At 36.7% G+C, this 23,121-nt stretch overlaps 1 protein-coding gene across 7 annotated transcripts in view; it reads left to right on the top strand.

Annotated features, from left to right (window-relative positions):
* The window catches only part of LOC105328642 (basement membrane-specific heparan sulfate proteoglycan core protein), a 67,118-nt gene extending 44,399 nt beyond the window's left edge, over window positions 1-22,719 (top strand). For 5 of the 7 annotated variants that reach the window (XM_034481939.2, XM_011429606.4, XM_034481942.2 and 2 more), the window contains 39 exons: window positions 218-409; window positions 768-863; window positions 1,035-1,124; window positions 1,399-1,740; window positions 2,022-2,149; window positions 2,305-2,391; window positions 2,507-2,571; window positions 2,688-2,960; window positions 3,261-3,364; window positions 3,627-3,801; window positions 4,174-4,458; window positions 4,827-5,108; window positions 5,315-5,466; window positions 5,565-5,682; window positions 5,795-5,915; window positions 6,502-6,659; window positions 6,933-7,208; window positions 7,311-7,412; window positions 7,592-7,771; window positions 8,234-8,497; window positions 8,702-8,864; window positions 9,368-9,468; window positions 9,932-10,015; window positions 10,120-10,299; window positions 10,454-10,586; window positions 10,985-11,112; window positions 12,413-12,526; window positions 12,825-13,007; window positions 14,632-14,781; window positions 14,989-15,207; window positions 15,594-15,686; window positions 15,826-16,047; window positions 16,307-16,423; window positions 17,145-17,225; window positions 18,164-18,291; window positions 18,563-18,869; window positions 19,619-19,844; window positions 20,166-20,359; window positions 20,889-22,719. In XM_034481939.2, coding sequence (XP_034337830.2) covers window positions 218-409; window positions 768-863; window positions 1,035-1,124; window positions 1,399-1,740; window positions 2,022-2,149; window positions 2,305-2,391; window positions 2,507-2,571; window positions 2,688-2,960; window positions 3,261-3,364; window positions 3,627-3,801; window positions 4,174-4,458; window positions 4,827-5,108; window positions 5,315-5,466; window positions 5,565-5,682; window positions 5,795-5,915; window positions 6,502-6,659; window positions 6,933-7,208; window positions 7,311-7,412; window positions 7,592-7,771; window positions 8,234-8,497; window positions 8,702-8,864; window positions 9,368-9,468; window positions 9,932-10,015; window positions 10,120-10,299; window positions 10,454-10,586; window positions 10,985-11,112; window positions 12,413-12,526; window positions 12,825-13,007; window positions 14,632-14,781; window positions 14,989-15,207; window positions 15,594-15,686; window positions 15,826-16,047; window positions 16,307-16,423; window positions 17,145-17,225; window positions 18,164-18,291; window positions 18,563-18,869; window positions 19,619-19,844; window positions 20,166-20,359; window positions 20,889-21,046 — 6,471 coding nt within the window. In that variant the 3' untranslated portion in view covers window positions 21,047-22,719. Of the gene's footprint in view, window positions 1-217; window positions 410-767; window positions 864-1,034; window positions 1,125-1,398; window positions 1,741-2,021; window positions 2,150-2,304; window positions 2,392-2,506; window positions 2,572-2,687; window positions 2,961-3,260; window positions 3,365-3,626; window positions 3,802-4,173; window positions 4,459-4,826; window positions 5,109-5,314; window positions 5,467-5,564; window positions 5,683-5,794; window positions 5,916-6,501; window positions 6,660-6,932; window positions 7,209-7,310; window positions 7,413-7,591; window positions 7,772-8,233; window positions 8,498-8,701; window positions 8,865-9,367; window positions 9,469-9,931; window positions 10,016-10,119; window positions 10,300-10,453; window positions 10,587-10,984; window positions 11,113-11,642; window positions 11,771-12,412; window positions 12,527-12,824; window positions 13,008-14,631; window positions 14,782-14,988; window positions 15,208-15,593; window positions 15,687-15,825; window positions 16,048-16,306; window positions 16,424-17,144; window positions 17,226-18,163; window positions 18,292-18,562; window positions 18,870-19,618; window positions 19,845-20,165; window positions 20,360-20,888 lie in introns of all 7 variants that reach the window. The other 2 variants (XM_034481940.2, XM_034481941.2) reach the window with 2 other exon arrangements.
* Window positions 22,720-23,121: the final 402 nt, after the last annotated feature.

Here is a 23,121-nt window from a genome sequence, read left to right as displayed (position 1 = left end):
GGGGAATTCATGAATATTATTAAGCCAGATGGCATGAACCTGGTAAAAACCAACAATCCACAAAAGTGCCCCCCTTTCCAAATTTGAATGAAATCATTATATTCTTTTGAAAAAAAAAATAAATATTGCATTATGTTAACTTAATTATCAGCTTAAAGACATTATACATGTAACCTTCATTTCATATATATAACATAAGAAATATCACCATCTGCAGATTTATCCAAATTTCTCGGGATCGGACACACACAACTTTGTGCTGACCAATCGTCGCCTAAGTAACTCCATAACCGATGGATTTGTCATCAACACGGATAGAAACGAGATCCTGTTCAATCAATTCACAGGAATTCAGCGGGAACGCGAGAGCCTCTTCTTCAGTCTTCCACCCAAATTCAGAGGAAATAAGGCAAGTCTTTGTTGTCACTTACACTGATTAATTCACGCAGCATTTCTTAGTTATTATTTATTAGCTTTCTTATTTTACACTGAAAACAAATTTCTTTTTTTTTTATCAAATTGCAAAAATAAAAATTACCACTGCCGATATTTTATCATTTCATATACATTTAGTTCATGACTGTCAGAAAAATAAAGCAAGATTTTAAAAATCTGTGAGCGACACTTCTTGCAATTTTACATGGTCATCTACTAACATAACAGGATACATTTGTCCAGATAAAACCAAGAATGAACTGGGTGTTTTACAGTATATGAATATGCAACTATCAAAGTCTAGAAATAAATGTGGATTTTGTTTCATACAGGTGACTTCCTATGGAGGATACCTGAGTTTTACACTGGAGACTGTGGTGGCCCTGGATGGAGGTCAAACATTCCGAGATGTGGACATCGAAATCATTGTAGGTTTTCCTTGTAATGTAAAGCATGCTCAACACTCTTGATAATTAACAAGTGTATCAATTCATGTAGAGCTCAATTTTTGTATAACAAAATATACAATTATTAATGATGTGATTGTTTTCTTAGGCAATTGATTAAAGTATAAATATGATGGTTTCTTGTTTATTTAGACCCCTGGCCAGCGACAGAGGATGTATTATCTGTTTGACCCACCCTCCCAGCCTTATCAACCTGAATCTTACAAAATCCATCTGGTGGAGGTCAGCCATTGTTATCTTCAGATTCATAAGAATTCAGACTGAAAGTTAAACCAGAAGTGAACTTGATTATTAAAAGAAATAATGTTTTACACAAAAAACTTCAAATCTACCAAAAAATATATACAATAAAAGTTGAGAGATTTTGATGGTGATTTTTTTTTAATGCATTGTATGAAATAAGGTTTACAAAAAACAGTATTTTTTTTTTGTCATGTCAACACATCATTTAACAAAGAAAAGTTAGTAAAAGTTAAAAATTATTTTGTATCAACAGAGCACCTTTAGAATGTTGGATGGTACCTCCCCGTCACGGGAGACCTTCATGTCCATCCTGTCCAACATTGAGGCCATTCTGATCCGGGCCACCTACCACACCCTGATGGGCAGCGCCTCACTGAGGGACCTGTACATGGAGACCTCCACCTCCAACCCAACAAACTTTGGCCGCATGCCCCAGATCGAGAGCTGCCAGTGCCCTGAGGGTCACACCGGGTCCTCGTGTGAACAGTGTGCCCCTGGGTACCTCCTCCAGGAAGATGGAGTGGGTAGACGATGTGTTAGGTGTAGCTGTAACAACCATGCCGACTCCTGTGACACCCGTACCGGCCAGTGTCTGGTAAGTGTCTAACAAGGAATGTCCCTGAAGATGTTACACACTAACAATTACTTTTAATTTATTCATAGGAATGTATGTTAATACTTTATGCCCCTAAAATGATTAGATTCTCTATTTCTGTGTATGTATTTCAAGATATCCTTACATTATGAAAACAGTAGATGTATATTAATTAAAACATATATGCATGTTTTTCAAGTTATCTTAAATCTTAAGGGACAATACTAGATGTATATTAATACATGTACAAGTACATAATCTGCTTGTTTTTTTCTGGGTAGAACTGCCAACATAACACCGAAGGTGACCGATGTGAAAGATGTGCCGACGGTTTCTATGGCGACGCCACCTCAGGAACAGCCTCTGACTGTAGACCCTGTCCTTGCCCCTTGACCATCCCATCTAACCAGTAAGTTCCCATGATTCATCACCAATTGATTGTTGGGAAAGTAGTTTTTAATGACTGTGAATTATTTTTAGTTTTGGAGAGCATTAATTGGTTTGGCTGCACTTTTTATGATTGGAACTGGAGAAGTAAGTGCCCTGTTTGTTGTATGCTTTCAGATTCTCTCGCACCTGTAGACTGGACACTGATGGCATACCCACCTGTGATAGATGTCCTGTGGGGTACCTAGGCAGGGACTGTGGAACGTAAGCCATCTCTTTGTTTATCTTGTAGAATGATATATTTATATATCTTTATGTTATGCAAGCATGCCCGTGAAGATACTGAATCAGGCATCAATTTGTTCTTTTCTTATTTAAGATGTGACACAGCCAGAGGTTACACTGGAAATCCCAGAGAAATTGGTGGATCTTGCACACAAGGAGGTATGTTTCTGTGAAGTTGTGTACTGGTACATTATAAAACATCCATGGGAATTGAAATTATCAAATGCCCCATGAGTTGATCACATTGTACATTCTCTGATTTTGATTATACACAGCCTCATTGGAACCTGTGGTGGATGTTGGCCCAATAAGGGTAGAAGAGCCCGTTGGGCACACCGTGATATTTACCTGTGAGGTCAGTGGGCCCGGGCCGTTCAATGTCGTCTGGACTCGAGCCAATCGCCAGCCTCTTCCATCTCGAGCCAACACGAACTCTCGCTACACCCTGACTATCAGAGATCTAGTGCAGACGGACTCTGGACAGTACATATGTACCGCCACCAACATTCACGGGAGTACCAGAGGAATCGTAACTCTGCAGGTCACAGGTAATGCTAAGGATTTAGGGTCAGTGGGAATTAAAGGGAGAGAATACTATAAAGTGGCAAAGTCAATTTTTTTTAAGATTTGCTGTGCTATTCTTCATTTTTGACTTTTTCATAAAAGAATGTGTTTACCCCTTTGCAAAAGGAAGATTTTTCAAAGTCTTTCTTCGCATAGAATTTGAATTTGTAAATTTGATGTTAATACATGTAGGTCTTGAGAACGATTTTGTTATATGACTGTTTTACATGTTTTTACATGTATGTGAAACATACTTGTAATTCTTGTACATCTTTTAATTAAAGGTCGAGAGCAGCCTATTCGTGTGAGAATCGATGAGCCAACATCAGTCACCAAAAGCCAGGGCCAGTCCGTACGATTTGTCTGCACTGCCTCAGGATCAAACACTGTAAGCGACGTAAAATGACAGATTTGATTTACTTATATGACTATATGTTATATTCTTTTCTGAACTAAAAAAAAACCCAGATGTCTGCATACACCTGTTAAGACTTTACAGGCAATCATGGTGAACGAAATAGTTACATTCACAATATTCAGTGTAACCAGCACTATTATATTTTAAAATTGATACATTAAACATTTAATGGGCTGGAAATGTTCAGGCATATTTTTCTTGATATCTGAATGAAATTGTTTTTTTCTTTCAGATGACCTACATCCTGGCATGGTCCAAACAAAGTGGCACCCTTCCATCTAAGGCCACCGAGAGGAATGGAGTACTGGTGATCCCCAATCTTCAGCCTGAGGATGCTGGGACATACATGTGTACTGGGTCTGACATCATGTCCACTGATACCGCAGTGGCTGTACTAACAGTCAGTGGTAGGTACTGGTACTCTAATGGTACTCTACAGTTGTCCAGCTGGTCAACAGTTTTACATTATCCTCTCAATTAAGTCATCAGCTCTTGTAGAGGGATTTTTCTTGTGTTTTTTTTTTAGAAAAAAAAATATCCCATACAGAAAGTTTGAAATTTTTTAAGAAGGGATTTACCTGTTACCAATAAAAAGTGTTTAGCGGTAAATTAAAAGTTGGAAATGAGAATTTTTCAACTTGAAATTTGTGTATTCTTATTTTATTTTTTGATCATTAGTGATTCATCTTCAGTTCCTCTAGATCATTCACCAACTGTGCATACTAGAATGTGGTGATACTGAACTTGGTGTTGTTATTAATTCTAACATTCTACTTTAGCCACAGAAACTGCTCCAGAAATCCGAATTGAGCCCCGCTACCAGACCGTCAAGGAGGGACAGGAAGTTGTGTTTACTTGTCTGGCGGTCTCTGGCCGTCCAACCCCCACCCTGGAGTGGAGAAGGAAGGAGGGGGGTAGATACCCAATGAATTCAGCAGCCACTTTCAACAACGGTGTTTTCAGGATTCCCATTGCCGTACAGTCGGATGAAGGAGAATATTACTGTAAAGGAACTAACGTAGCAGGAATGTCCGAGATACGCACCATCTTGTTTGTTCAAAGAGGTAAGCAGGCAGCCCTTGTGAAAGAAAAAAAGTTAACTGTTGATATAATGATGAGTAAGTAGTACAAAATATGAATTACGATAATGTAAGTACGGTAACCAATGTCATAATGTAAATTCTTAAGTTTTCATTTGTTGCAAATTACACCAATCCGAGGTAAAAACGTCGCACAAAGATATTTTTGATTGAAATGTATCTTTCAGTGAAACACTATGAATATTACTCAGTACACAGAAATACATATATGTATGCAAATATTTTTTTGGTCTATTTTCTGTAAATTACTCCCTTGCTGATATTTCCTAGTTGAAAGTATTCTATTTACTGCTTATAGAAGTCATTTCTTTACTTGTTCTGTTTTGCTTTAGATGAGACAAGGCCTGATTTGACAGTGCTGGTCAGACAGGGTGTCGTTACTGTGGTGGCTGGTGGCACCGCTGAGTTAGTTTGTTACGTTGATGGGTCAAGGCCACAGTTAGTGTGGTCCCGATCTGGTGGTCTCCCCGCAGGCTCCACCCAGACAAACGGCGTCCTGACCATTCCCAACATCCAGCTCTCTGGCGGCGGTCGATACATTTGTACAGCCATTGCCCAAACTGGAGAACGCGGCACGGTTACCACCACCATTACTGTCAACCCAGAGGTCATTGGTGAGTGTTCACTGTTTGGGGAGGGTACTATGCAGCCATGAAAAGGCCCCAAATATTTTTATGATAATTGATATGAGATTTACATTTAAGATCAATTAAAATGGGAATCTTGTTTCAAATGTGTGAAAATATTGAATTACAAAATAATATTAAATAAATATAAATTGTATGCACGATTTCTGATGACTGATGAAAATTTTGAACAGCTGTGAGGCCAACTGCTGTCATTGATGCGCCGGACCAGAAACTAACCATCGACCAAGGAACCACGGCAACCATTCGTTGTGAGGTGACGGGAACACCACAGCCCACCATTACTTGGAGCAAGAGCAGAGGAGACCTCACTGACAGACACAGAGTAAGGTTTCCAGTAATGGCACCACAATAGCTAAAAATATATTACAGTTTTTTACTTTTTTGTGTGTTTAACGCACTTTTCAAATAAATTTTGTATAGGTGACTGGAGGAACCCTGAGAATCGTGGGAGCTCAAGTGGAGGATCGTGGAATTTACCTCTGTCTGGCCGAGAATTCAGCAGGCCAGGATCAGGCTTGGGTCATCGTAGAAGTTCTGCGTAAGTTATTTAAATATTTTGCAGAATTTTTTGTACAAAAAACTCCTAAAGATTACCCAGTATATACCGGTAAGCTTTGATTTCGTGTTTATCCTCATTTCTTCTATGTTAGCAAGAGCAAAGCCAACAATAACGCTGTACCCTGAGGAGACTGCTACAGCCTCCATAGGAGGGAGTGCCATGTTTGTGTGTAGAGCCTCAGGGGAGCCGCAGCCCACAGTTACCTGGACAAGGTAAGTTCTTGGATTGTAGCAGATGTACAAGACCTCACAGTTTTCAGAAAAATGGTAGTGATAGGTCAAGTGTAAACATATTACCATACATTTGGCTGTATTATCTATTTAGTATTTTTGGTGTGGAGCATAGCATCAAATATATCAAGTACATTATTAAATGTCACGCATATACACTGTAAAGCAACTTTTACTTGCAGACTTTATTTCGCCATTACTTGTCAATGAGATGAACTAGTTCACAGGGTCTAATTTTTCCAGCTATGCCTTATCAACACCTATGTTGTTTTAAAAAAAAAATACGACAAAGACTGGTTTGAGGCAAGAAATAATCCCGATGAAAAGACTCTTGTGAACCTTGAAAAAATTTCTTGCATGCAAATATAAGTCGGTTTATGGCCTGTATGAATATATAAATTCAGAAATATGTGAAAAACTTTGCTTATTTATTAAAAAATCAATTTCCACCAAGTATACACTTATGGAAAATGGATTGCTGCTAAATGTCACCTTGACACCGACACATACACAATATATTGCTTACTAAATATGATATGTTTACAGTAATTTTGATTTTTTGGTACAGGGCTGGGGGAGAGTCATTTGAGAGAGCCACCACAGAGATCAAACCAAACGGTGTGCTGATGTTCACCAGGGTGACAGGAGAGGAACAAGGCAGCTACATCTGTACTGCCACCAACTCAATGGGCTCCATCAGTGCCTCAGCCACCCTCCTCATTGCAGGTATGCGTCACTGCTCCCTTTGTGTTCGTTACAGTATCAGAGTCATTTTTGGGTTGTTTTTTGGGGGGGAAAATTCAGAAAGTTGGGGTGGGGGAGAGAGGTAGGTTAGGGAGAGTAAAATATGTTTCCAAACATTTTATTGAATTCTTAGTCTCAAATTTTTAGTTTTATTAAGAGGTTTTCTCTTCTGTAATTGAAATTACATTAAGTCAGTGGTATCATTTCATGATGCTAGAAATACTATTGGAGACCCTTTGTTTCAATATTTTACAGGGCCACCAAGGGTAATCATTCAGCCCAGCAGAACCGTGTACGCAGTAGTTGGACAGAGAATCACCTTGGAATGTATTGGTCAGGGCAGCCCCACCCCCAGTGTTTACTGGCGATATGACTCCGCCCCCAACAGGGGAGACCTGCCAATCAACTTACCGCAAGGAGCAGGCTCTGCTACTCTGACCATTGAATCCGTGGCAAATACCGACTCGGGCAACTACGTATGTGTTGCTACCAATAATGTTGGTACTACAGAGAACACTGCACAGATTATCGGTAACCATGTTGTTCAGTTTTACTCTGTGTTTGAATGAGATGAATTATTGACCGATTCATGGTATATTATGTGTACTAATTTATGAGTGTTGGTTGTTGCAGTTAATGATGAAAATCCCAATGTGCCCGGTGTGACCATTGAGGGCCCCCAGACAATGTCGGTAACAGAGGGGCAGTCAGTCACACTCAGGTGTGACACCACAGGTAGGAAAAGACCATTTCATTCTGTTATTCAATTCCATACACATATGCATCAACATATGTAATTTTACATAAATTCTTTCCATCCATGGTAAAGTATTGTGTTAATTCAGTTTCAAGTGAATTCTTACTATAGAGGGTTAAATAATGCATTAATTCAGTTTGACATGATTTCTGTGTAGGGTTAACCAATGCGTTGATTCAGTGGCGGCGTAAGGAAGGACCACTGCCCCCTAACCACAGAATCCAGGGAGGTACTCTTTACATTCCACGATTCCAGAGGGAGTACGCCGGAGAGTACATCTGTACAGCTACCACACCAGCCAGAAACTATGAAACATCTGTCTTCATCATTGTAACAGGCAAGTCTTTATACTAAACAGTTCATGTGTGACTGTTACAATAAATTGGGGTTTTTTTACGCATTGGGGAAATTTGTTATGTGGTAGGCTTTGAACCGCGTAAAATACCCCCATGCATGTGGTAACAAAATAATACTTAGAAGAGTGGTTAATCATACAACCGCGTATTTAATACCCATGCATTTTGTTTGACTATAAAAAAACGTGTACTTAACCACCAGTGTAAATATATAACCTCTTTTACTGTAATTTGAAGTCCAGAAACATACTAAAAGTAAATAATGATTTTTTAATCTACAAATCCATGTTCCATTTGAGGAAACAAACTTGATATTTTAGTCATTTTCAAATTTATTGAAACTTAATTACATTCTCTTGAATCTTAACAAAATTTCAAAACCCACAAAATTTGCCCCCACAAATTTAAATGAATCTGCATTATCATTGTGTGTATTTTTACAGTGACCCCCATCTTGAGTATCTCACCCGCCCAGGTAGAGGCCAGGGCTGGACAGACCGTGAGGCTTAGATGTCAGCCTGAGGGCCAGGGACCTTTTAACATTGAGTGGGTTAAAATGGACGGAATTTTGTCCCCCTCAGCAACTCAATCTCTGGACGGCGTTTTGGAGATCCGACAGGTCACTGCGGCGGATGCTGGGCGGTATAGATGTGTCGCCACCAACTCTGCAGGATCTTCAGATGGCTTTGCTGTTGTTATTGTACAGGGTATGATTTTATAATAACCATGCATATCTATAGTTTGTGTGATTGTTCTTTTTGAGAGTTTACTGCAAGAAAAACATATCTCATTTTGATAATTTTAAGGTAGATCTGATGGTTAATATGTTGATAGCCCAACCATCTTTTAAAATGTGTTACCATAATGATTGTAGATATTCTGACTCTGATGGTTTGACTTTTACCTTGCAGTGCCTCCCACTATAGTGGTCTCCAACAGAGACCAGTCAGCCCGTGAAGGTGAGACGGTGTCCATGCGGTGTCAGGTCACAGGTACACCACAGCCCCAGGTCACATGGGAGAGGCTAGGCGGGGCATTACCCCCTAACTCCGACATCAGGAACAATGTTCTCACGTAAGATTTGTAGTTGAAAGAGACAGTGAGAGTTACCAAGATCATGGCAAGATGAGATGTTTTTTCATTGAAATTAAAAAAAAAAAAGAACAATGATATTCTAACTTTAAGTTCTTGCATACTCTGGTTTCCTCAGTATTATTTTGTTGAAAACCAGTTTTTGGGCATTGAGTTGTAAAGTCAATGTACAAAAGGAAATGTTCATCAAAGTGTTATACATGCATGTGATAACAATTTATTGGCAAGACCATTGTCCATGAACTTATTTATCCTCAGAACTGGGCATTTTGCTATATCTACGGAAAATTGAAACCCCAAAATATTGATGAAACAACAATATTTGATATGAAAAAATATGAATTGTAAAATATGATGTCAGCAATTCTGGGAATTTTTATTTTATTTTTTGTCTAAAAGATAAATTGTATAATTGCTGAATCACATATTTGAATATTTGCCCTTGATTTTAACTAACATTGGAGACCTTGACTTTTATTTGTCAGGATTAACAATGTGAGACAAGAGGACACTGGACGCTATATATGTAGGGCTAGGAGCTCAGCAGGGTCAGCCCAGGGCGACATCCTCCTCACAGTCATCTCAGGTCAGCGGCTACTCCATGTCTTGTTCATCACGTCATCACCATTGTTTTAGTTTACACTGTATTTTATTGTGATTTATTGCTTCTATTACTCTTTATAGTACATTGATTAAACAATCTGTAATGGACATGTACTTAAAAACACAACAAAAAATTGTTCTTAACAAATTACATGTGCATACAGCACAGTTTGAATGATGAAGATCAATCATATTTGTGTATTATATAAAATATGACTTTGATTGAGTATGGTTGTAGCTAAACAAAAGGACAGGTGATTTTGATTCATTATGAATGTAATTTTATAAAACGGATTAGATCAATACAATTTTTGGATTAGGGGAATGAAACTGACTTTGCTGAATGTATGAATTCATTACAAGGATGTTCGTTGTAAGGGTGTGTTTTACTATAATCATTATCCTGTCAAGCCTTTAGTTTCATTGAATGCCTTTTCCACTTTTAGGAGGTGGTGATGGAGGCGTTATCCAGTATGATACACAGACCGTTAATGCCGGTGAAAAAGTGGAAATGGAGTGCGTCTCAACAGGTAAGCGTATTATTAAAAGAATTTATGCACCAATATTCTATATGAGGTAAAATGAAAATGAATTTCAGGTTCAATGTACAACTTTGATTGAACTCTTTGAACAGGGTTTCCGCTGCCAACTGTCACATGGTCTCGGGAGGATGCTCCTCTTCCTCAGAGAGCCATTGTTAACGAGGCGTTCCTGATTATCCAGTCCATCCGTCCAGAAGATGCAGGAACTTATGTCTGCACGGTAGAGAACACTGGCGGACGTGTTACAAGAAAAGTCACACTGTTTGTTAGAGGTATAATACAATATCAAAAAAGAAAAATAAATAATATTTAAAAAAAACAATGTTGTAACTTTTTCCCATAGATCAAAGAATCATGTATTTATTTTTTGTTATATTAATTTTGAAGTTTTTTAAAGCAATTTGTGGTTTATTTTAATTTTAACAGCAAAGCCGGTTATCACGGGTGGCACTGAGTCGCTGACCGCCGCCCTGGGGTCCAGTGCGTCTATGTCATGTCAGGCCGCAGGATACCCTCAACCCGAGATCAGCTGGTACAAACGTGGCGGATCCATGCCAAGGTAAAGAATATAGATGTACACTGCATATACATCAAAGGAAACTTTGAAACCGCTTTATTGATACGGGATGACATGTTGCATTGTTAAAAAATGTGTCCAACAATGAATGAATTCAGTATTGTTAGTGTGGATTTTTGTTAATTCTCTGCGTAGAAACTGAATAAATTATTATCTGATTGAATGGAGAGATAAACAGATGATATGAGCATTTTACATACTGGTATTATGTGGGTAATATTTATTCATTAATGTAAAGGAAATATATGCTAGACGTTTTACAATGTTACAAGGGTGGTTAAGCATAATTTAGATGCTGAAATATATGAAGAACCTCACAGATAGAAATGTGTAAAATGATTTTATACCCACATACATGTGAACTCTCACTTGATTTATAGAGATTACTCGGTTGATGAAGGTGCCTTGAAAATCGACCGATTAAGACCCGAGGACGCAGGCACCTACATATGTAATGCGCAAAATGATATGGGCAAATATGAGCATTCGACCAGTCTGGTAGTAGGGGGTAAGGCCTTGACACACGTTGCTGCCTTCTATCGCTTGCTGTGTATCTGTGCTAACAGGCTTTGTGGATCCTGTGACTGGAACTGAATTATTTCCATATCATTGTTACGAAAAAATAATTGATTATGACTATAAAGATAATATAATGCATGCCATTCAAAAACTGATAATTTTTTTTTTTTGCATTTTCAGTATTGTTAATGAAAGGGTAAAGAATACAACTGATTTTCTATTGAAAGTCAGTGGATCTGGATTTAAAGATTATCGAACATGTTGATTAAAAATCTTATAAATTTTTTTTGTTTATAACATTGATGAATAAAAGGTAAATGTAATGCAATTATGGAATTTATTTGGTTGATTTCACTATTGAAAGTCACTAGATCCACTCCCTCGCTTTTTTCACTCAGATTTAGCTTTGCAGCAGGTGCCCTGCCCAGCAGTCCTCTCTCTCACCGCCAAGTTACCATGAAAACATGGCCACTGTCCTGTGTTGATCTGTCTCTCTCACTGTTGTCTGTCGTTTTTCAGAGATTACATGGTAGATAACGGAATGCTGGAGATACCCAGGCTCTACCCAGGAGACCAGGGCACTTATGTCTGTCAGGCCCAGAATGATATCGGTCAAAATGAAAAAGATTATAACCTTTCTGTTGGGGGTATAGTCTATTAATTCTTTTTGCTGTAATTTTTTTGTTACTTATTCGATCCGTGTGTAGAGATTAGATGTTACCACTGCTGGTGAAGGGATATGATATCCATATGTGTGTGAATTTAGATGTTGTGTTAATTTCTTGATTAATAATTAATACATTTCTATAATAGAATTACATGGCATTGAAACTTTTCGTTCTTTAAGTGATGCCACGAATCAAATATAAAATGCAAGATTTATCTGTCTCACAGCTAGTTTACTTCAATTCTGCTACTTGTACTGCTATTTTTCTTCTCTGTATATAATCTCTTTTTGTATATCAAATCTTGAAAAACCAACTGCACATATACTGTTCCTATTTAAAATTCATTTAGCTATTTAATTGTTGAAGAAATTTAAACAGTTATTTATTTTGATGAAATAAGTGGTACTTAGTACACACACATATGTACATTAACCACATTTTTAATTTGTAAGGATAAAGATAAAAGAAAAAAAGAAAGATAAAAACTGTCTTGAATAAGTATTAATGGTTGTTATGAATATCTTTGAAATGTTTAAAATACTTCAAATGAAAGCTAATTTAGTTCATTACTGAATGCATAACATGACAGAACTTAATGAGCCTCTCTTCAATCTTGTCTAGATTTGGTTCCTTACTTTGACCAAGAGCCAGTCTCCTACATCAGCTATCCTCCAATAGAGGACCATCACATCAACTTCGAGATTCTCCTCTCCCTCAAACCAGAAACCACGGACGGTAATTACACAGAAATCACAGAAAAACCTGTCTTACGCCATCTCTATCCATCTTTTTTCAATCCAACATTGTTGTAGTCTAAAACATAATTATATGAGTTTGAGATCATGTTAGACTGTTATGATAATCTGTTCTTTACAATGAATCAATCTTGTAGCATTATAGATATACATGTATAATCATCATAGACAAACTTTGGTAAGTTCTAAAAGAAACAATTGCATATGCTACCTTTTGAGAAGTGTTAGGAAATCTGAGATGTTCTTTGTTACCTGTTGTTGATTTGGGGATATTCCAGGCTTGGTACTATACAACGGTCAGTATGACAGTGCCAGGGGAGACTATGTATGCTTCGGAATGAGAGGAGGATACCCAGAGTTCGGATTCGACGTCGGTTCCGGTCCAGCGCTCATCCAGGGCAATAAAACTCTATCTCTGAACCAGTGGAACTCTATCAAACTGAAGAGAGAAAATTCTGTTGGTGAGAATTTTTAATTGATATGAGATTTTTTTTTTAAGGTGTAATATCCCTCTGCTATTAATTTTGCCATAAATTTTTAAAAATATTTCATATTGATTTTCATCAAAGTCAATATCAATCGATTCATATGAAACAAATTTTAAGTGATGAAGCGCTGCTAGATTTTTCAAAATTTGATAAAATGTCTAATCATGATATGAAGAAAACTAGACATAGTGATTAGAAAAAACAAAATTTTACCATCGTAGCATAAAATTAAAAATCCAAACTGTATATGAAAATAATAATTATATAGTTATATACATTTTCAATTCATATTACAAAACATATTGAAGCGCTGCATTTTAGTTCAGAATAGCACTTTGTTGTATAGGTTTGCCACAAAAATTGCTTCAATCAGCAAGAGTTATCTTTCTTTATCATATTACATACATGTTTTACACACAGTGAAAGAAAAATTGCCACAGTTTCTTTAATTTCAGAAAAGGTTTTCTTTTTTTAATTTGGATAAGATAATAGTAAATGGATATGTATATTTAAGAAATCCTAAAAATGTAAACCAGAGCATTTTGTTATGTAACACAAAAAGGGGATCAAGTGAATAATCTTCCAGTAATTGGTATGATATCAATACAGGGATATACTGTCTTGAATCAAATGAGCTGATATATTAGGTTTTTTTTTTTTCAATTTGTTTTCCCATATCTGCTCCCTCAGAATAAAAAAGCTTTATTCAATTTAAACATTTGAAATGTTATAAGTTTTAATTAAACGATTTCAACTAAGTCTAGAATTTGTAATTGTCTTGGTCACATTTTTGCCCAATTATAATTCATTCAGCTCTGTGAACGAGTTATAGATAGAGAAATAAAAATATTCAATCTAAATATTCTCTGGCCTAAAACATCAAACATGTACAGGACTGAACATGAACATGTACTGAACAAGTACATAAAATTTAGTTATATTTAAAAAAAAGAATAAATCCATCGGGGGGAGGGGAGAGAGGGAGGAATACTCATGCAGATATTGCCTCATAAATACTTTATCATAATGATACATTTCTTGTAATATTTTGTAAAAGTTTTTTTTTTTACTTTTTTGCCCCCCTGCTTCCAAGGAGCCATGGGGTTCAGTTCTAATTTTCTTTTTCTACCTTTGAATTCAAATAAGTGTATCGCCTTCCAACATAAATTGGGACCATGCACCACCTCCCTTGTTGTAATATGCATTAATAATTGTGAGTTAACAGAAACAAAGTGATATTATTTTCTACAGAAGTTATCTCTCTTATCAGAGGGACATTCCACCTTAAGTTAGATATTTTCATACATTTTTTTTAAATACATAAGTAAAACATAGATGCACTATGAGGATTTTTCTGTTTTTTGTAAAATTTTGCAGTATCGTTTCAAAGGCAAAAAAACAATCTATTGCAAAAAAAATAGAGGTTTTTTTTGTGATGCTTATATTCACCAATTTAGAAGTCGCAAAGAATTAAACAGAAAAATCTGTGATGGCAACTGTTGTTTCACTCAAAAAGCAAAAATTTACAACCACAAAAATAATTAGTTATAGTGTACTTGGAATCTACTGTATACATGTGTGAAACAACTAATTACAGGAACCCTGGAGGTGAATGATGAACCAATATACACTGGCTCCTCTTTGGGACAGTTCAGTGGTTTGGATCTGGGTCAAAACATGTACCTGGGTAATGTTCCAGATGCCAACAATGTTCCTGAGCCTGCAAGATTCTCATCTGGATATGTTGGTAAAAAATTGTTTTGTTTACGGTATTTTAAATGTTCTTCTTCTCTTTACAAAATGTGGAATCTACTGAATAATTAACCAAGTTCAGGATCTGAAAAACTTGTATATATAGCTATCATAGAAAACTTTTAATGAATATGTTTTGGTAAAAGGTAATAATGTAAGTAAGGAAAACAATTTCTAAATTTTAAGTCTGACAATTTTTCAGGTGTTATAAGTCAGGTGATAATAAATGGGAAGGATCTGAACCTGGGGGCGGATGCTCTGGAACTGAAGGGTATTGAACCATACAATGCTTGTAAGGACCGACCATGTCTAAACAGGGGCAGGTGCCTTCCTGCCAACTCTAAGTACGGATATAAGTGTGACTGTCCCACCGGGTTCACTGGAAGTCGCTGTGAGAACACAGGGAGGGGCTGTTATCCAGGTGAGTCTTAGACTGCATGGGCAAGCGGGCAAGGAGTCAAACATGGGATTTGTAACTATTGATAAAGCTATGGCTATATATGGACTGTGGATATCAGCCTGAAAAGCTCAGTGGTAGAGCTTTTGACTGGAGTTAGAGGGGCCCTTGGTTCAATTCACAGTCCAGCCATTTTCTGTTTATTTTCTGATTCTCCTTCTTTCGTAATACAAAAGTTTAAATCTTGGTGGATTCAGTTAAACATACATTAAATGCTTTGAATTTATTATTTTGGGTATGAAAGTAGGAAGCATTGCAGAAAAATACATAACCTGAACCACGCAAATAAAAGTTGGTTTACAGTAATTAAAATTAAATGGGTGATACATATATGAGATTTGTATCTGTAGGCATTTGTGGACCAGGTGGCAGATGTCAAGATTTAGCAGGAGGTCACCAGTGTATCTGTCCAATGGGAAGAATCGGCTCTGGGTGTCGTCAGCGTAAGAAAATTAATATTGTTAAACTGAGGACTTTCCATGCATGCATTTTTGATTTAAAAGCAGTATTTTTGCACTGGTATTTTCTTCAGAAAGTTACAATATTTAGAATGTTAAAAGCTTGATATATCATACATTGCAGAAGTACAAGTGATCTACCCACAATTCAATGGCTCATCATTTTCATCCTACGATCCAATCAGAAATGCTCGTTTCCAGCTGAAAATTGAAATAGAGATCAAGCCGCAGTCATTGGATGACGGAATTGTGCTGTACAGCGGACAGAACGAAGATGGATCTGGAGACTACGTGGTTGTCCTGATGAAGGATGGATATCTTGAGTTCCGCTACAACACTGGATCAGGTAATGTCTCGGATCTCTTCCTTGCTTCAATTTTTGCCGATACTGTAACTGTTCGATAGGTTATATAGCTGCCAACATTTACAAGTACAGTAGAGGTGGTCCAGTATCTTCTATTAAACAATAAGTGTAAACATCAGGGTAGCTAGATGGCAACTGCACCAATGTATTGTGTCAGTTTTATTTGAAGCAGAGACAGTTTAGTTAAAGGATGTTGTGAACTGAATTATTTTGGTAAGTAGAAATGTCTTTTTTTTTTCAGGTGAAGCTGTGCTGAAGAGTAAGAAGAAGCTGGTGTCCAATGAGTGGGTCCGAATCACCGCCACCAAATCAGGACAGGAAGGAAGCCTCATTATTAACAATGAGGAACCAGTCAAAGGTAGGCTGGGGACTGGGAACCAGCAACTGCTTTATACCTGCATGAAGCAAATATGCTCAACCTTAAGGAAATAAAATTTCCAAAACTACCGGTATAATGTAGAAAATAAACAAGGAAAAAATCTTACTTTAGTCTTATTCCAATGTACAATGCACAAAATGATGATTTCCTCTGCACTATAGAAAAGACATTCTCCTAATAGACAGTTCTGCTAACTATTTAGAATAGTTTTGCATTGGATGCATAAAAAGGGTTATTTAAAGGATTAAAATTATTCTGACATAAGATTGTATGGCTCCTTTTGCTTTATCAAAATATGCCATTTTTAATTGTACCTACTGTACATGCTTCAAAAGATTCCGACATGAAATATATGTATTTCAACCCATCAAAGGAACTTTTTTTGAAGATTGGAATGAATTATTTACCAGCATGGTACTTTGACATTGAAGCTTAATTTTTATTGCAGGAGGAAGACACTGTATGTGTAGATTGTTCAACAATTGTTCAAATCTGAATAAATCTGTTAGTTTCTGAAATTAAACACTAGGAAATAAAAGAAGCTTTTTTTTTCATATTGGGAGCTTTTTTATAGATTAATCAAATAAGATTTCTTAAGAGTTCCGTAGCAATACAGTTTTACTTACAGCGGAAATAGACCCTCGCATGTAATTTCTGTGTGTCATATATTTAATACAATATAACAATACTTTGACTTTAGTTTGGCCCTGGAGCTACTACAACAATTTACGCAACAACTACTACAACTATTATTTGCGTAGACGATATCGATACAAGCGAGGTAAACATGTTGCACAGGAGGCTTGGCGTTGCTCAGTTTGCTCTATGTTGCCAGCGTTGCTGCATTTCAGCAGTTTGACTGGGTGTCATTACTTTGCATGTGATTACACATATATATTGGAGACAAACAAGGTTTTTTTTGTATTCTCTCTGGAAAGCCTTCTGCCCTTACATGGTTTTCATCACTTCCACCGTGTACCCCTTCACATGCGCCATAGACAGCTTTCTCTTCATCAGTGCTCTGTTGCTTTCTGTTTAAGCCAGTTAAACTCTTCATTTGATGTATTCTCACTCTGGTCATTATGAATCAATGTCACAATTCTGTAACCATGGTAACCTGCCACTGGGATTTTCATGTTCACAAGCTTTCAAGTACTTATTTGTTACGATTGGATGTCCTTTCATGGAAAGAGTATTGGTGAATTGTTCCTCAAAGTTTTGCATGTCAAAAAAATGCTGTTCATAGATTAACCTTAGCCATAGAAAAGCCAGGTTGATACAAATTCGGTTCTTTTGCTTTGAATGTAGGTCTTATATTAGTTGAACTAATTTAGTTCCCTTTTCCTTCTGTATAAAAATATGCTGTAAGTTGAATAATGCTTGAACAAAAGATCAATTATGCAAAGGTCTTAGAAATAATATGAGAAATTTATTAAATTCATTCACTGTTTAACACCAGGTTTTGCATGTCTAGGAATGTATACCCATGCACTTTTTTGTGTTGTTATTGAATAGATTAGTACAGAAAATTATATGATAATCAGGTAGTCTACGAATTATTTAAGTAATAAAAGGAAAATTTGCATATCTGTAACTATTCCTTATATGCAAACCAAACTGTTGGGATATATTATAATGTATCTTCGTGTCAATAATATCTTTCACCATGTACAAGAAACACATGGTCTTTAATAAACCTTTTCTTTCTCAAATTTCCAGGAACTTCTCCAGGCACGTACATTGGATTGGACTTGCGAAGCAGGCTATACTTGGGAGGAATGGATCCAGACGGAAGGCTTCCTGATGATGTGGATGTACAGAGTGGATTCCACGGATGTATTGCGGAGGTCAGTAATAAAGAGAGAAACACAGTGGAATGGTTTTGAAAACAAGTCTTGTATATCCGTAAATAGTTTTTGTGATAGCAAAAACAATAGATATGAGGAAAAGCAGCACTTTGTAAGATTTGCTCAATATTTACACAAGTCACCTGAGCTCATTATTATGGGTTACACCCAAAAAAAAATTTGTCTAACAACAATTTCAGAAAATTATTTGTGGGAAGAGAGATGCTGCCATGCAACTTTTAAGTATTGTAACTTGATATTTATTTTTCAGTTGAAAATAAACATGCTGTCTATGGATTTGACCAGAGATGCCAGAGAGACCCTGGAGGTGCGCGACTGTGGAGAGACAAACATTTGTAACAGACACATCTGTAAGAACGGAGGCACATGTTTGGAGGGCACTGCGTTGGGGTACAGGTGTAGCTGTCCAGCCAGCTACACAGGCGAGAAATGTGAGGTCGAGATCAACCTGTGTCTGACTCAGCAGCCATGTGGCAACAATGGAGTGTGCAGCGTCACCAGCACCGGCTACAGATGCGACTGCCCCTTAGGATTCATGGGAAAAAATTGTGAAGCAGGTAATATGATTTGATTTGTTGGAGAATTGTTGGAGTAAACGTAAATATGATAAATCCGCTATGCCTTTTATTACAAGTTAGTTATACAGTTATTACAAATTATGGATATAGCTGGAAGTAATCATTGTGGTAGTTACATATAACATACATGTAGCTGGAGATTACTTTTAAGAAGAAGCTGAAGCATAATTAGGGCCCTGCTTTGCGTGTGACCTATAGTGATCAGTCTGTCCCATCTGGCTCATACTTAACCCACAGAAAAGAATGTCCAGTGACCTTGAACTAAGTTTCTAATTCATAGTAGAATTATCTGAAAAATCTTTCTCTGGAGCATATATTATCTCCCCTTGGTCCAATCTGGCTCATATTTCACCCTCAGAGTCCCTTTGATCAAAGGGTGTGTAGTGCATGTGACCTTGAATGACATTTCTAGGTCATCTCTTCCCTTAGCCCTATCTGGCTCATAATTCACATATAGAGAGCTTTTGGGTAAAGGGTGTGCAGTGAACTTGAACCAAGTTTCAAGGTCAAATGTGAAGGTCATAGCAAATCTCTTTAAAATCCAGTTTTAGACCAACTGGAAAATTTCTAAGTAATAGGTCAATGTCAAAGCAAAACCCTCTGAAATGCTTTTATCCTATTTTCCATAATCTAAGAGGGGCCCTTTGAGAAGGTTACCATCTCAATGTATCTAGTTCATTTACATGTATATACCGGTACATTTCATTCACATTTTTTCTTTTTCACAGTTATCCAACTGGGAGAAAACATCGAAGTGAACCGTGATGGCTTTGTTGAGTTCAACAAGTCTCTCCTGTCGGCCACTCCCCAGCAGGAAGAAGTCATTAAATTCACACTCAAGACGACGGAGAAGGACGGCCTGGTGCTGTGGAAGGGGCAGCCCACCCCTCTCCAGCGATCCAGCAGCATCGACTATCTATCCATTGGATTACAGGACGGATATGTCGTATACAGGTAACCAAAGAACTGGTGGAACAGTACATATCACTTAGCTTACCTAAGGAACTTGTGGAACAAACTAGACAGGAATTATGGTCCATCTCTTTTTATGGAGCAATGTCTAGTTTTAGCATAAATGTTTTGATATCAATTAGAAATATGGATCTTTCATTGACCATTGATAAACAGGTTAAGCCAGAGTTTGTATTAACTTTACAGGTTCACTCGTACCACATTATGTTAATTGTCAACATTCATAGGAGCATGTTATTCAATAACATGACATAATGCTAAATGCATTTCAATTCTCTGATTTCTCTATTCGTTCTTTTGCAGCTTTGAGCTTGGAAGTGGTCCTGCCAGAATAAGATCGCCAATCAGAATTAATGATGGGTATGCACATATCATCCAAGTGACGAGGCTAGGTCGCCAAGGAAGCTTGAAAATAGACAACAATCTCTCTTATTCAACATCTGGCCAGTCCCAAGGGCCATTACAGAGCTTGAATACCGCAGGAAACGTGTACCTAGGTAAGAAACACCAGTGCTTTACATTTAAAATACAATCGAGCTAGCAAAGATTTTTTTGAAAAGGGAAAACTGATATAAATTTAAAAATGGAAAATTTATGGTAAAGTAATTTATAACCTAAATCAACTTATTATTCTCATTTAATGAGGTAATTGTCATAATAGGATTACTTGTATACATAAGACCAAATATCCTTTTAAATTTTTTTTGTGTATAGAAATGTTTCTCTTAAATTACATTATTGACCTCCATAAATAAATATGGCAAAAATTATAATGAAATCCCCAAAAATGTGAACAATCCCTGTTTGAATATATAGGATTTAAAGTTTTAATGTACATTTGTGCATACATTTGTTTTTTTTTGTAACTACACTGAGGCATAAAAAATAGCAATTTTGACTGCATGATATTTAGAAATTTTATGAATTTATCTTGTTTGATTTTCTTTTTAAATTCAGTCTCTTTATTGTTTGTCTTGGTTGCAATAGATTGCAGCACTGTCCAATATTTGTGTTTGATTTTTTAAGGTGGCGTGTCGCTGGTTTCCACAATCACTAAGCAACAGTACACAGAGAACTACAGTGGCTGTATATCAGACATATACCTACAGGATAAGGGACCACTGCGTCTCCCCGAGGACGCCGTAGGGGGATTCAATGTCCGCCCTTGCCTAAACAAGAAGTAAACCGCCCACACTAAATGAACAAAGTCGTATATAAAATGTGTGTATCTAAAAAATGATTGACCTTAGTTGTGTACAATGCCAAGTCGCATACTGTACAGGAAATCACAACCATTTCAAGTTCTATGCATGCAGTTAATTAAGATGAGAGAATTTTGTTTTGATCGGTACAGTTTTCACATGTACGCGAGTTGCATTCTCTGTTTATTTAGTTGTACAATTCTTTACGATGTGAAACCACTATCTGTATAAGTTTTTTATGTTGAAAGATTTTTAGCACTTTAAAAGTGTAGCTGTGACACAACTGATATATGTACATGTATATGTATGTCTGTAGATGGCTCCACGTAGGTATTTATGTTAATTTGAACTTCGATATTTTTGTACCCGGTTCTAGAGTTTTGATTTTAATTATCCATGTATACTATATTTTAACATTATATTAAAGGTGCTTTTTATATGCTCGACTTTTAATGCCCTAGACGATATTTTTTTTTTCTCATGCCAGTGTAATCAAATTGAGTGTTTTTGATATGATATTATGTGTGAGAGACTAAATCAAATCAGTGACTGCTGAAAAGATTTAATGTTCACTGTAAGCACAGGCTCATGACGTTAAAACTTTTTTTTTATAGAAAGAAAATTTTCCATTCTATTCTATCATAGTACAGGAAGTTATCTTACTATATAAAGAAATAATTTTAACGCCAGGTGTCGATGACTGTAACTTACAAATTGTGTAGTATCCAAGCACATTCATGCGCGGATCTAGAGGGGGGGTCGGGGGGGTCCCGACCCCCCCTGGAAAATGAAAATTTATTAAATTTACATAGTAAAATTATCGCGAAAATATGCCTCGGACCCCCCCTGGCAAACACAATTATCCTTCGGACCCCCCCCTGGAAAAATTTTCTGGATCCGCGCATGACATTCATACATCTTTGTATAAGTCCTGCTAGCTCTGTCTTATGTGTATGTACACTGTTATAATTTTTTTTTCATCATGTTTGTAACTCTCAACTATTTTTTCCAATACTCTAAGATAGGGAGACTGTGTTTACGGAGCAATGGACTGATTCAGATCCGGTACAGAGGGTAAATGATTCAAACTGACGTGTTTTGAGGTTGTTTATTTTTTTTTTTTTGTATGAGAGATGTCTTGCTCCAGCATTTATTATTATTATTCAGGTGATACCAAAGAGGTCCCATTTATTGATCAAATTGATTGAATACTCACTTATTTAACAGCTGGTGCTATATGAAAATCAACGTTTAATAATCAGAATTTCTCCTTTACTACTACAGCAGGTCTACCTAAAAAAGTTGGAGTTTATAATTTTTTTTCTCTCAGTTGTTAAAGGTTTAGCATTTTCCATTATTTTTTCTTTCATGAATGATTTTAGATGCTGTTTTTTTTTTTTTTTTTTTTTCTTCATGTCTTTACACCCATGTGTTGAATACTTTGTTTTGATAGTCCATTTATTTTTTACTCTCCTTTTATTGTAAAGAAGCATTATGTTTCAAATTAATTAATTTTGATATTTTACATCATTCTCAGTATTAGCAACATTAAAATAGCTGTACTGTGCTTCTGGGTTAAAAAATTTATTACTTGGATATGAAATTGTTAGATCTGTCATGCTTCAAAATTTTATAATAAAGTACTATAAAGCTTAGTTTGAGTTGTTAGAGTAGCTGGCTTTAGTAGAGATTCAGACAGCGATTTGAGTTCATCTGTCCAAGTAGCGTAGTGGACAATGCACTCACTTTTCACCGCTGCGACCCGAGTTCGATCCCCGTGATCGACAGTGGTTGCATGTGAGAGGGTATGGCGGTTGCCCGCTTGGATACGTGGGTTCTCTCCGGGTACTCCGGCTTCTTCCCACACCAATGACCCCCTTGCGCTAACACCCGTGCCAACAAGAGATATAAATATAAATTGTAGAACTTGTTTATCAATCGTTGTAAAATAAATAAAGTTCAGTTCATCTTCATTTTAAGGAGGCTGGGTGGTTAACAAACTAACCATCTGATCTGCCTTAAAATTTTACAAACGATAATTTTGGCCATAAACTATT

This window comes from Magallana gigas, chromosome 3 (assembly GCF_963853765.1).
Source record: "Magallana gigas chromosome 3, xbMagGiga1.1, whole genome shotgun sequence".
Classification (NCBI taxonomy): domain Eukaryota; kingdom Metazoa; phylum Mollusca; class Bivalvia; order Ostreida; family Ostreidae; genus Magallana; species Magallana gigas.
Note: the sequence above shows the minus strand (reverse complement) of the source record. Positions and strands in the feature narration are given on the sequence as shown.